This window comes from Triticum urartu, chromosome 6A (assembly GCF_056163025.1).
Source record: "Triticum urartu cultivar PI428250 chromosome 6A, HENAU_Tu73, whole genome shotgun sequence".
NCBI classification, from domain to species: Eukaryota; Viridiplantae; Streptophyta; class Magnoliopsida; order Poales; family Poaceae; genus Triticum; species Triticum urartu.
In genome coordinates this window covers 4,993,372-5,006,678 of record NC_141878.1, presented here as the reverse complement: position 1 = coordinate 5,006,678, position 13,307 = coordinate 4,993,372, and the positions used below count along the sequence as shown (strand labels likewise).

Sequence of the window (13,307 nt, the reverse complement as noted above, 5' to 3'; positions counted from 1 at the left end):
TAGGCACTATAATAGGACGCAGATTTTTGCCTCCTGGGTACTCCACCCCCCATATGAACATTAAATTCGAAAAACATACTGTACAAAATTATGGGATTTCGGGATATCACACCTGGGGTGCCAAGTCTACTCCTGTGTGAAGTTCCGCGAAAAAATGATAATCCTGGTACTCCTAGTAAAAAGACAAAAAATCCTTGGTACAATTTTTTTTGTTTGGGTGGATCGTAAGTCGGAGTATAGTTTCTCGTCATGGATACATTTCTTGGTATTTTATCATGAAACCTCACACGGGAGTTGATTGGGCACCCAGCTGTGATATCCCAAGATTCTAGGTTATTTTCCTGTTTTTTTTATTTGATACTCACATAGGGGGATGGAGCACCTAGGAGCTCCTACACATTTTCGCACAAAAATAATGTTTCATTAGTATAAGTACCACATTGGATTTATGACTGTTTCTACGGGAATTTATGCCTCATCGGTTAGTATTTTCTCAAACTAATCCAAAGTTTTTACTTTGCTGTGTGTCCCATACATTTCAAAATAGATGTCCTCTTAGAAAGAGAGTAGTCAACCTTTTTATCTGTGACCAAAAATTAATTAAAATGATATGTTTCCGTTCCTGCCGTTGATTGGCGCCTAGCCGATGATTTTCCACTGTTTTAGACATCTCGGTTTGGCCTTAAAATGTTAGATGGTCCCATGGATTTTTGCTTCCGCCCATTTCTGTTAGGTCAAATGCCTTGACCATGGAGGAGAGATTATTTGTACATTTTTCCTGATTTTAACAAATAAAAGTAAATAAATTATCGTTGGATTCAAATCCTTTAGGCCATGCAAATACACAGGCCCCTTCTCTTTTGCCAACTTGTTTATAAGGCGCTTTCTGTTCTTTGGTCCCTCGGAGCAAAGGGTTAGGAAGTTAACACATGCCTATTCAGTGTTATTTTCATCGGTGAAAAATTCCCTTTCAAAAATGAAAAATAAAAAAAATTGCAAAGGAAAGGAAAAAAAATTGAAAAGTTTTTCTTTTTCTAAAAGAGAAACAAAATCACCCTTATGAACTGTTCCCACCAGGCTTTCCGTTCTACAGTACCACGCAAGATTACACGCAAATAATCTACACACCCCACCTAGGCTTCTTGATGATATATCTTTCCTTATTTATCTCCCAGTGTCCTTTTCTACCCCACATCGCATATCACCACCCACCATCCAATCCCTTCTTTAGCGTCCTTACTATCAGAAGTGCCTCTAGCTAAAGATGGGATGCATTGAGTATCTTGCCATTTAGGTCCATTTTGTGTAGGAGTCATTGACGCGTCTAGTTATGCCACATCCTTGTCAACACATAGTATTTTTTATGCTGTTGGACAAGATTTTAATGGATGTATAAGGGTGACAATTTATGATTCCGGGTATTTTCATATACATTTTATTCTGATATGGTTATAGAACCTTTGGATGTCTATCTGATGTGTAACACCACAACCCAGTTTGACCAAGACTATATAATGCGGGAATTTGCGCACCATGGTTATTTTTGCTAGTGAGTAAACATTGTTGGGACAGTAATCCATAACGACCCTTAGAAGCAAAGTTAAGATGGAAATCTAAGGCTGCCATTTGGATATTTATTGTTGATAAGTTTATCTAAGCAAAGAATGTTATCCCTGTTGATAATGGCTAGGCATTGGGTGACACCGATAAAAAAGATACTATAAGCTAAGCCATCCCCAACTGATTTTCGTGAATTCTGCTTATCTACTACTAACCCCAGCTGCCTGAAATAATGAACCTGAACAGTGTTTTAGATTAACCTACCACATATAACCCTTTGTTATCTGTGCCACGTGTCACCATTATTTTTCCTCTTATGCAGCTTCAACTATTAAAAGTGTATTGACATTATTTTGGGTTGTGATCATTGTTGTCAGATTTCTCCTCTAGTTGGACCAACCAGGATTATTTTGGCTCTGGGTCAGGGGGGATACATCTGGCACAAATTCTTTCCGTGTTGTAAGATTATGTTGTAGTAGTTCTGTATCACATGAAATTCTTTAGATAAGATTTGAAACACTGATAGGATGCTACTTCTTTACAGTGCAACATAATTTTGATGTTGTTTTTACTATATGGGCACCAATTTTCATGGTATGTATCAATTCATGTGTTGTGTGTGTGTTGGGGGGGGGGTATATACCAAGATGATTATTTTAATTTTTTTGTATAGGTATACCTCATGGATATGCAAATATGGTATGCTATTTTTTCAACAATATGTGGCGGAGTAAATGGTGCCTTCAGCCGCTTGGGCGAGGTTGGTTGTCCATTTTTACCCTTGTAGTGTTGACGCTTTAGCTACCGGTAGTAAAGCTTGTAGAATCTTTGTCTTACAATAGATCCAAACCCTCGGGATGTTAACATCAAGATTCTATGCAATTTCAAGAGCTTTTGGTAATCATCTTGTGCCAGGAAATGGTAGTCTACCAAAGAGACATGAGCTTCAGGTCATATTTTGCTAAAGTTTGACACTCTTTTTGGCTAACACAATAGCTGATTAATTGCCTTCACTGTCTAATACTTGTGCAACATCTATTCACCAGGATGATATATTTTTGCTTGCTGATAAGTTCTCAAACATATGGAATGCATTCATTTTGTCGCTGCGAGACGAAGACTTAATAAGCAATAGGTTTGATGTTTGTACTAGTATTTTTTTGTTACAACGTTTTTGTTGTTTTTGCTTGTATTTCTATATTTTTGTTAACATGCTTCTATTTTTTTTTGGTTTGCTTCTAAGGGAGAGAGATTTATTGATTTTTCCAACATATGTTGGTGATGTTGGGTTTCGCCAAACGAGCAACCACATCGAAATCATGAACAAGCGTGATCAAGAAGTTATGGTAAAGGGTATGTCTCATAACCTATAGTTTTCTCTTTATTTCTCTAAATTTTCAGGTTGTTTGTATACTTGAGCTCATACACGGCCCGCAAGCCGGCTCATGCAAGTACTACATCCACTACATTACTAGTAAACGATCTTATTATATCAAATCAAACTGATTAATGCAATGTCTATAACAAGGGATGCATGCAAAGTAAGAAGTTGGAATTACTCTAACACTTACCTCCTAATTCCAAATTTTGACTCAAAAAAAAATAGAACCAACATATTACTTCAACTACCAGCCCAAGCCATCGCATCTTAGCTTGCTACGTGTAGAATAAACACATATCCTCACGTAGGAACCCAATTTAATTGTTCCAGTCAATCTACATGCTAGCTTGATCTTCTCATCTTGCTTGCGTTCTGGTACACGAACATCCTCACCTGCTACATTTTCTATTTGTCGTCGGTGACACAATTTACCTAATGATGTTTCTCATTCGACGACAGCACAACTCATCATATACGTGCAACTCAACTTCATGGTACATGAACTGCTGCACCTTCATAATAACAAGCGAAATCACAAGGAACAAATTCCATTTTCTACCAATTCTCGCGCACAATTCTCCTCCGAAGGTAACACTTCTCAATTTTCAAAATGGACTAACACATCGGAGCTTTTGCACATATCTTTCAACAACTCACATGAACCATGTAATGACGGCTGACAACTTCGCCTCCTCTTCCTCACTCTCCCAAAGATGATTTCGATGAACTTGTTGGTGTCGCAAACTTTAACACCTCCAAAACCATCAACGAACAACAACTCCATGTTGTCGACAAGCTAATGCTCGTCCCATCGCTAACGACAGCCTCGACACTGCCTTATCGTTCTTACCTACCAAATGGTGTCCGCGTTATTCTCCTCATCACCGCACCACCCATCTACTAAGTGGGCTGTCCTGGGGCACTGGTAGGAGTCGCTTCCACGTGGTAAGCACAACTCTAAATCTTCAACCTCGTTCTAAACCAATTGTTTTGGTTTTGCACAAGGATCTAACAAGAGCGGTAACAAACTTTTGACCACGGGTACCTCTCGTACCATATATTTTTCTCTCTATTTCTCTCAATTTTTTGGTTCCCTTTAGACCTCAACTCATACACAGTCCGCAAGCTAGCTCATGCTAGTACTACTTCCACTATATTACCAGTATATGATCTTATTATATGAAATCAAACCGATTGATGCAATGGCTCTAACAAGGGATGCATCCAAAGTAATAATTGTGAATTACTCTAAGATATACCTCCTAATTCAAATTTTGACTCGCAAATATAGAACGAACATATTACTTCGACTACCAGCCCAAGCCATCACATCTTAGCGTGCTACATGTAGACTAAACACATAGCTTCAACTAGGAACCCAACTTAATTGTTCCAGTCAATCTTCATGCTGGCTTCGTCTTTTCATCAATTGCTTGCATTACGGTAAACGAACATCCTAACATGCTACATTTTCTCTTTGTCATCGGTGACACAATTTACCGAATGTTCTTTCCCGTTCGACGACAGCACAACTCGCCATATATGTGCAACTTAACTTCACGGTTCATGAACTCGCTGCACCTTAATAACAAGCGAAATGACAAGGCACAACTTCCATTTTCTGCCCATTCTCGCTCACAATTCTCCTCCTCTGGTAAGACTTCTCAATTTTCACAGTGGACTAACACAATGGACCTTCTAGACACATATTTCAAGAACACACATGAACCACGTAATGACGGCTGGCAACTTTGCCTCCTCTTCCTCGTTCCCCAAAGATGATCTCGATGAAATTATCAGTGTCGCAAACTTCAACACCTCCATAACCATCAACGGACAACAACGCCTGGTTGTCGACAGGCTAATTCTCGTCCCCTCGCAGACGGAAGCCTCTACACCATCTTATTCTTCTTGCCCACTAAACGGTGCCCGCGTAATTCTCTTCGTCACTACACCACCCATCGACTACATGGGCTGTCCCGGGGCACTGGTAGGAGTCGCTTCCACGTGGAAAGAACAACACTAAATATTCAACCTCGCTTTGAACCAAATTGTTTGGTTTTGAACAAGGATCGAACATGAGCAATCACAAACTTTTTACCAAAGGTACCTCTCGTACCATCTATTTCTCTCAATTTTGTGGTTGCCTTCAGACTTCAATTCACTAAACTACTAGTACACAATCTTATTATTTGGAAATCAAGCCGACTCATGCAATACTTTCCTATGTTATCTAACACAAATATGCATGCAAACTAATAAGCTTGAATTACTCCAACAGGTGGCACTAGCGTTTTCCAATGGCCTATTTTCCTTCTTGCTAGCAAGGTATGCTCAGTAATTCTCCACGGGGTTGACAATTGATTTTCTCCCTGAGGTAATACTGTAATGCTCATGACTATGATGTGTTAGATTCCAATTGCACTTGAAAAGGCAAGGAGTGTCAAGAAAAGAGATGCGGAACTACTAATGAGGATAAAGCAGGATCCATACACCTATTATGCCGTAATAGAGTGCTACGAGGCATTATTAGATATTCTCTACAGCCTTGTAGCAGAAACAAGTGATAAGAAGTAGGTCATGTCGTTTTTGTTATGGGAAAAGTAATTTTACATATGGTTATGTGGGTAACTAATTCAAATACTATTGCATTGTTTCATGGGTACAGAGTTCTCGATCGAATATATCAGTGTCTTGAATATAGCATACATAATAGGTCACTTGTGAGAGACTTCCGATTGGGTGAACTTCCTCAAGTAACTGCTAAGTTTGATAAGCTTCTGTCTCTATTATTGGTACTGACCACAAACGTTATTTTGATTTTTTAGCAAGATATATTTTTCGTATGAAGTTTTAATTGAAACACTGGAACACTGTTATTGATTTATAGAAAAATGAGCATGAGGAGCTGGACACAACAATATATACACAGATTGCCAATCTATTGCAAGATACAATGGAAATAATCACACAGGATATCATGACGAACGGACAAGGGTAAGCTCTATGCTGATTGGCAAACTATGCAACTTCAGGAACAACTTTTGACACGGAACTTTCCTGCCAATCCCAGTATTTTGAAGGATGAAAACAGAGAGACTCAACTGTTTGCAAATCTAAATTTGGACTTAATAAAGGATGAATCTTGGAGGGGGAAGGTGATTTATCATTTTAGCAACTTATTTCAATAGTAGTATTTATTACTTTAAGGTTACAAATATTAGTATCCTCATTATTTATCGGAATTCTGGGTTACCAGTGTGTTAGGCTTCAACAGTTAATGACAGCTAAAGAATCTGCAATTTGTGTACCAACGAACCTGGAAGCTCGGCGCAGGATAACTTTCTTTGCAAACTCACTATTTATGAAAATGCCAACGGCTCCACAAGTCCGTAGGATGATGTCCTTCAGGTAACAAACCGAACTCGTTTGCTCAGCACCTTTTTGTTTCTTGGCGCGTAGTAAGTTCCCTTCTGAACTGTAATAGGTGAACTCAAGTAATGTGTCCCATATTGCGTGTGTTCCCACGTGTTCTGCAGCCGATGGATCACCATCCGCGTAGCATGCGTACGTGTCTCTCAGCTGAAATTAATCAAGCAGCTCGCTAGAGTAGCTAGCTTGCTACGTACGTGAGATAACTCCACAAGCAACTGAGCTCGGTCCTGACCGCCATTTTTTCTCGAGTTTCAATCCCTTAACCCTAGACAGACCAGCGAGCCCGTGGATTCGTTTCCCCTCTGCTTGGTGCTACGGCGCACATTGGTGGGGCGGAGAATCCCAATGCCTTCGCTCCGGTTAATACTCCATGGTTTAGTTCTTCTAGGTGTGGTGCTTCTTCTTTGAGTTTGTCTTTCGGGTTTCAGTCCTTCTCGAGTTTGTTCTTCTGGACGCTGTCCATGGAACTCTGATGTAGATTCCTGCCGTCTCTTTTGGGCGTTCAGATTAGGGTTTCTCGTCATGTGGCGATAATTTGTGTCAAGTGTTTTAGACCTATTCAAGGGTGCAACGGTGACATCTTCGCTGGACCTTATGTGCACATGAACGAAGACTTCCTAGCTGTCATCGGCAGAGTCAAGCTGAGTCCGGTTAGGGAGCGGCGAAAGCGGCGCGTCGGTGGCTCATTCTGGCGGCAATTGTTCGGTGGTATAGAAATCTTGATAATTTTTTTATTATGGAGATTCTTTGCACATCAGATGAACTTTAATAATAGATCTCATCCTTAAAAAAAAACTACGTAACACGCTGATCAAGTGCTTAAGTTAGATCTCATGTGCTTTCTGTCTCGGCGGAACTAGGTATATGTACGTGCAGGATGTTAAGAGTCCGAGGCTCATTGTCCAAACAATGACACAAGGCATGAGACCAAAATTTGTTAACAAGGTTTAGTGAACATCGGCTAATCCCTAGGGAACAACTACACTGGCTCCTCCCCATTGATACCAATAAAATACGGCACCAAAGTCACTCGGGTGACGTCACACGCCACCGACTCTCGTGCGTGCATGTTCTATTATGTTGGCATAGGTTACTCGTGTGCCAACCTCATATTACATAAAAGAGGCTTAGAATACAAGGACATAATACGGACCCTATGCACACACCATACTAGCCAGACTTCAACTGTCACCTACCTTCTACACAATATTTGACATAATTCCAAAAATATAATCCACCACCTCGAATTCATCAATGCATCAAACTTTCATATACATTGGACGTGAGGTTATAACATGATCACCACTTCTACTCTCAAACTCAATATAACTGCACCTGCAACTGTGGTCCCGTCTTTTCTTGATCACAGTCAAAATCTCTGACGGATTTAAGTTCCACTTTACTCAAGTTTGTGCTGAAAACGTCCGGTAAATCCATTCAATGCAATCACACACTGATCTATGGTATGCGTGAAAGTGAAGAACTCACATATTAGGTGTCACACATAAGAGTTAGCTGAACTCAACAATCTCATGCTTTCTCGAACTTTTTTGATAATCTTAATGGAATTCCACGGCTTCTTGTAGTCATTATGAGTTCAACTCGCATTTGTCTCACTACAAGCATGACCACTAGAGCTCTTGTATGTCTCCATGTCTTGTGCTTGCCTCACACCTATCCGCTATTACAGTGTCAAGCCTTTGCAGTCATGGCTGAGTGTCCAAGGCCGCCAGCCAACAACACTCAACCCCCACTACAGAGTACCACCTATCATCAACGAACAATGACGAGTTAAATGTATCCCTCGGGCCATTGATATAAAAAGCCAAACAACATGTCTCTTACTCTTCTGGATGAAATAGGTGGCGATTCTCCATATTTTTACAGTGTAGGCCCTGCATCCATTCCAAATGAATTCTTTCACCAAACTCCAGCCACATTCAAAGGGACTCCATGGTAGATAACTAGTCCACCACACGTCCCTTTGACCTTAAACTCCATCTGTGTGCCATCTTGAATCAAGCCCACACCATAGTCTTGTTGAAGCTCACCAGCCATCGGTCCTGCACCACGTGGTTCCACGCTCAGAAGTTGGTTACCATCAACATAATGCTCATATGTTGTTGTCGCAAATCTCATACCCATCTTATATTTGACCTAGATTTCTGTCAATCCATTGAATATGTAGTCCAACTCACCCAAAGTTGTCCAGCTCGAATCATCCAACACTTTACATCATATCATCCCGACATATTGCTATGCTTGACGCGACAACCATCTATACACAAATTGTGTTGACGTAAACTTGTGTTCGCTCAGGGTCATAGTCACTTGGGTGATGTTCCACTCGAGTTTTATAAACTGAGTACAATTTTGCTATTTACCAAGTACCTGAAATTTGTTCAGCGTCAGTCACCTCTCACCTCTTCCTTCCTTCTTTACTTCCTTCCTTCCAACCTCACCAGAGAAGAAGAAACTTCATTGGAGAAGCCATCGCCCCACCATCTATCTTAGGGTTAGCCACTGAGACAATATCTTTCTTAGGGTGAGCCATTTCCCCATTATCTATCTTAGGGGGTGGCTGATACAGTGGCGCAGTGGCGGCGACAAACAACGATGATGGGGGGAAGGTAGAGGGGAAGGCAAGGCGATGAGGCAGTGTGCGGTAGCACCCACCGGCCGCACTGGTGGACGTAGGGGGATGTGCTGGGATAGGCAGGGGGCTGCGGGAGGAAGGCGATTGTGCGGAGAAAGAAGATAAACAGTTGCGGAACTTTTCTAACCGTTAGATATAAATGTGATGGATGTAATCGTAAGTGACTGATGTGAAGTTTTTATTCAGTTGCCTCCTCAGTAGATGGTCCCAACCGAGTAAAGCTCTTCATAGTTCACTCAGGATGGCAATTGGATTGAGGTTGTTCAGGCTAGTGGAAGTTTGGTAGTAGGTCCAGTAAGATGATGTATGCTGAATGAATGGTAGCTACCCTACTTAATTCCATTAGGATGGAGTAGTTGACTTAGATGTAGGCAATACACCTTCTCCCATCCCATTAGTATCATGCTTCTATATACCATACAAATAGAAGTATATAGGAGTAGTTGGGATTAGTAGAGAGTAGGTAGGATATTTTTCCTTGTAGCTCTGTCTATGCGTACCACATGAATAGAAGCAAAAACAGAGAGACTGCCTCACAAACAAATCAACTATAACATGCGTGTGTGTGTGCTCACCTACGCATCAAACCTTAACTGTCTAACTCGAGCCAAGAGTGAGTGGGTGGTGTACCAAAAGCTCGGGCTGATCATATGGCAGCCGTGGGCGATGTCGCAAAGCTGAGCAGCCGGCGCACAGGGCAGCATGCCCTCTCTGGGGACCGTTCTCCCTCTGGTACTCTGCCTTGGGTTGTATGTCATCAGCCCTTTCTCCCTGAGAACCTCCGGGGGAGTGTTCCGGGGGTGGGGTCTCATGTCCACTCACCTTGCTATGTTGTTTGTTTGAAGTCTAATTGGCCTAGCCTTAGCCACCTACTTGGTGGGTCAGATGTCGGAGGGCGATCTCCTGATACAGGTGATCAAGGATACCTCATATTTGTTAATTTTGCCAGGGGCTAAATCACAAAGCCAACAAACCCACCAAGAGAACCAAGATAGACATGGACACAAATGGGGTTTATACAGGTTCAGGCTGCCATGGAGGCGTAAAACCCTACATCCTGTTTGTATTTCATATAAGCTCAATGATACAAGTCTTTGGGGTGTCCAAAGGAAGTGGTTGGGGTGAGGTGTGAGGTGGTCGGGGTGCTTGCAAGAGTACCCTGACCGCTACTCCTCTTCTCCTTCTATCCTATGCTGAGTGCTTGCTACCTGTGTGTTTTGTACGAAATAAAGCCTCTCCCTATTTGACCATGATCCTCACCTTATACAGATCTGGGGGTACCACACTTGGCGATTCAGATTCACTGACTTGCCGTGGCAAAGGTAGCGAAGCTACAGTACCGCAACCTTTGCCCAGTCTCGTCCGTCAGATTGAAAAGCGGCGGCCTTGATCGGATGCTATAGTATGGTCAATAGTGATTTGCGTGAACAGTGGTTTACGTGAACAGTGGTTTACGTGAACAGTGGTTTACGTGAACAGTGTTCGCGGACAGTGATTTGGCGAATCTCAGCCTTCGCTTCTTGATCCTCCGGCAAAGTCAGTGGGGACTTGCTGTGGCTAAGTCAGCGAATCCAGAAAAATATAGTGCAATGAGAAGGTGGAGATATTTGTCGAGCTTCGCCCACTTGCTCTTGACAGCTGGTCAGGAGATAACCTAAGACCACGATGGGGTCAGGCCCTCGAGTGCCCTCCGTGACGTGACGCGCCGCGCCTCCTCCCGCCTTTAATAAAGCCAGTGTCCCGTCTTGTCTCGTGCCTCCTAGGTCATTGCGATGACGGCCCTAGATGTAGCCCTGCACCAGGATGTCGCCGTAGCCCGACCAAGCATTCAAAGGCTTGGTTTTTGGAGTGTGGCGCAAGGTCGGCCTTGCCCTGCAGACTCGTGTCCTTGCAAGCTTGGTGTGGCAGCCCCCGTGCAACACGGGTGACGTCAGAGGCCCCTCTGGGCTCGGGCGGAGCCAGGATTTCAACATAGGGGGGGCGAAGAGAACAATGCACGTGCAAGAAATGCAGGACCAAAGTGTATCGATTCTTAAATATAGCGTCGATGTCAAACAAACAATGCCAATTTTTTCTTGCAATTATATTGAAATAGCTACATTTTTTATTAGCTTAAATTATATCTATGAACAACAGGCCCATCAAACCATCAAACGTCAAGCTTTGTAGTGATTTCACTACTAAAATATATACATGCTGCTCTGCATTCTCATTAGTAGACCCGGTGGTTAAAACAAATGGCTTCAATTGTTAGGTATTGGTGGTCTCTTCTTCTTCTCATTCTTTAGGCAATTCTAGACTTCTAGTTAGTATAAAAGCAAAAGCAGGTATATCATTTGTAATTGAATCTAACTATTACAATCTCCGTCCTAAATTATTTGCATTAAATTTATCTGTATAGAGATTTATTTAATAATAAAATGTATCTAGATACATTTGTATGTAGACAAATCAAAGAAAAATAATTTAAAACGAAGGAAGTAGTACATGATGTAAAATAATATATCTATGTAGCATATCTTTGGTTGAGATTAGGCAGACCCACAAGCCGTGCTGTGACCTGTGAGAGGCGGAGACGTTTGTTAATGAGTACATGATGTAGTAGACTCATACCAGCGGGCGGAAGCTGCACCTTCGTCGGTCAACTCGTCACTGATGCTGATGGAGTGGTGGTCTGCTGCTCGATTAAGCCCTAGCTCCGCCGCGGCGGCGGCGGCGGCTGCGAAAACGATCGAGATGGAGTTGCGCAAATAGATGGCAAAAGGATGTGTACTGGTCCAATCGATAAGTATTCTCGAGGCCTGCAGACCAGCACATCGAACCGATTATATTACGTGGTTTGTGGGCTAACAATTGTGGGCTTGGGCTATTCAACACTGCGTACGTAGAGGTCAGGCCAACGTGTTTGCTAATGGCCAGATAATAATTAGGAATAAACAAACTAGGCAACATATCCTCCTGCAAATCCAAGGTAGTCCCCGCTGAGTATTGTTGAGGGGGGCCGATCGATAGGGGGGTCTGGCCCCGCTCGCCCCCCCCCCCCCCCCCCCTCTTTGGCTCCACCTCTGCCTCTGGGATCTTCTGTGGAGGCGGTATGGCTCTGTTTCACTTGTTCTTTACCCTTCTGTTGTGGGATATTTTAAGATAAGAATATACCGTGTTTTCACCTTCGTGCATGCACACATATTTTAGTAAATCGGGAATAACCCGTGTTTAATTACTCCGTCAGTTCTATAAACAGAGTAAAGTTGTGTCAGAGTTCACTTAGGCAGACACTTCAGTCAAGTGCAAGTTTGCCCACTGAATTCCAGTCCGACGGAGGAGTTGACTTGGATGTAGCTTTGTCTATAAGTGTCCCATGAATAGAAGCAAAAATGGGTAGACTGCATCACAGCCAAATCAAATATCACGTGCGTCTGCGTGGGCAAGGAGGAGAAACTGCGTACAAGGGGAAAATAGAAAAAAAAAAAGGTCCCTCAAAGCCTTCCGGTGTCCATGTACCAGAAGGAGATCAAATACTGTTTATTAGCTTGCCAAACTCGTAGTACAACAACGTGCCATAATTTTTTTTTCTTTTCCTTTTCTTTTCCGCAGCTGACAGGAAAATCATGTCAGAGTCCTTGTGCCATATTTTTTTTTAACAAGTCCTCACATCAACTTCGCTTCGACTTAGTACAGTACAACATTGCATGCCTCGGCCAGCAGCTCCATTGCGACTGGGTCCGCTGCCGATTCCAAGATGCTGTGCATACAGTAGCCTCCAACAACTGGGTCCGCTGTCGATTCCAAGATGCTGGACTCCTGCTACTGTGCACGACTCGCGGAGATCGACCAGCACTGATCCATTGTCACCTGACACATCTTTTAGATCAACAAACCATGACCTTCGAACAATCTAGCTGTAATATCATTTGATAGACTAATCTGGGGTCACGTACTGGCTTTACCGATCACCACGTAATCAGACAAGGCATGACAACGAGATTTATTAACGTGGTTCACCTAACATCAGCCAATTCCTAGGGTATATGACAACAGGCGCTCCTCCCCATTTATAGAACTACACCACCGCGTCGTCCCGGCCACCCGGGTACTTTCCTGTGTGTTTTCGCTAATATGTTAGCATAACTTACATAGTGTGTCAAGCCCATATTACACAAGAGGCTTAGAATACAAGTGCCCTATTAGCACACTATTCCATATCCTGTCTGCAAACTGTACTATCCAGAGTCCAAGTTCAACCTTCACTGTACATTTTTTTTGTTGCATGGACTT

General features: G+C 42.5%; 1 protein-coding gene across 2 annotated transcripts in view; it reads left to right on the top strand.

The window, feature by feature from the left end:
- Positions 1-13,307, top strand: part of LOC125517287 (putative callose synthase 6) — a 72,295-nt gene that overhangs the window by 43,633 nt on the left and 15,355 nt on the right. The window contains exons 24-36 of one of the 2 annotated variants that reach the window (XM_087531352.1): positions 1,938-2,019; positions 2,105-2,154; positions 2,234-2,320; positions 2,403-2,510; positions 2,607-2,695; positions 2,804-2,913; positions 3,401-3,529; positions 5,223-5,269; positions 5,354-5,514; positions 5,610-5,736; positions 5,832-5,938; positions 6,015-6,099; positions 6,201-6,352. In XM_087531352.1, the coding sequence (XP_087387478.1) occupies positions 1,938-2,019; positions 2,105-2,154; positions 2,234-2,320; positions 2,403-2,510; positions 2,607-2,695; positions 2,804-2,913; positions 3,401-3,529; positions 5,223-5,269; positions 5,354-5,514; positions 5,610-5,736; positions 5,832-5,938; positions 6,015-6,099; positions 6,201-6,352 (1,334 nt within the window). The remainder of the gene's footprint in view (positions 1-1,937; positions 2,020-2,104; positions 2,155-2,233; positions 2,321-2,402; positions 2,511-2,606; positions 2,696-2,803; positions 2,914-3,400; positions 3,530-5,222; positions 5,270-5,353; positions 5,515-5,609; positions 5,737-5,831; positions 5,939-6,014; positions 6,100-6,200; positions 6,353-13,307) is intronic. The other variant, XM_048682469.2, reaches the window with a different exon arrangement.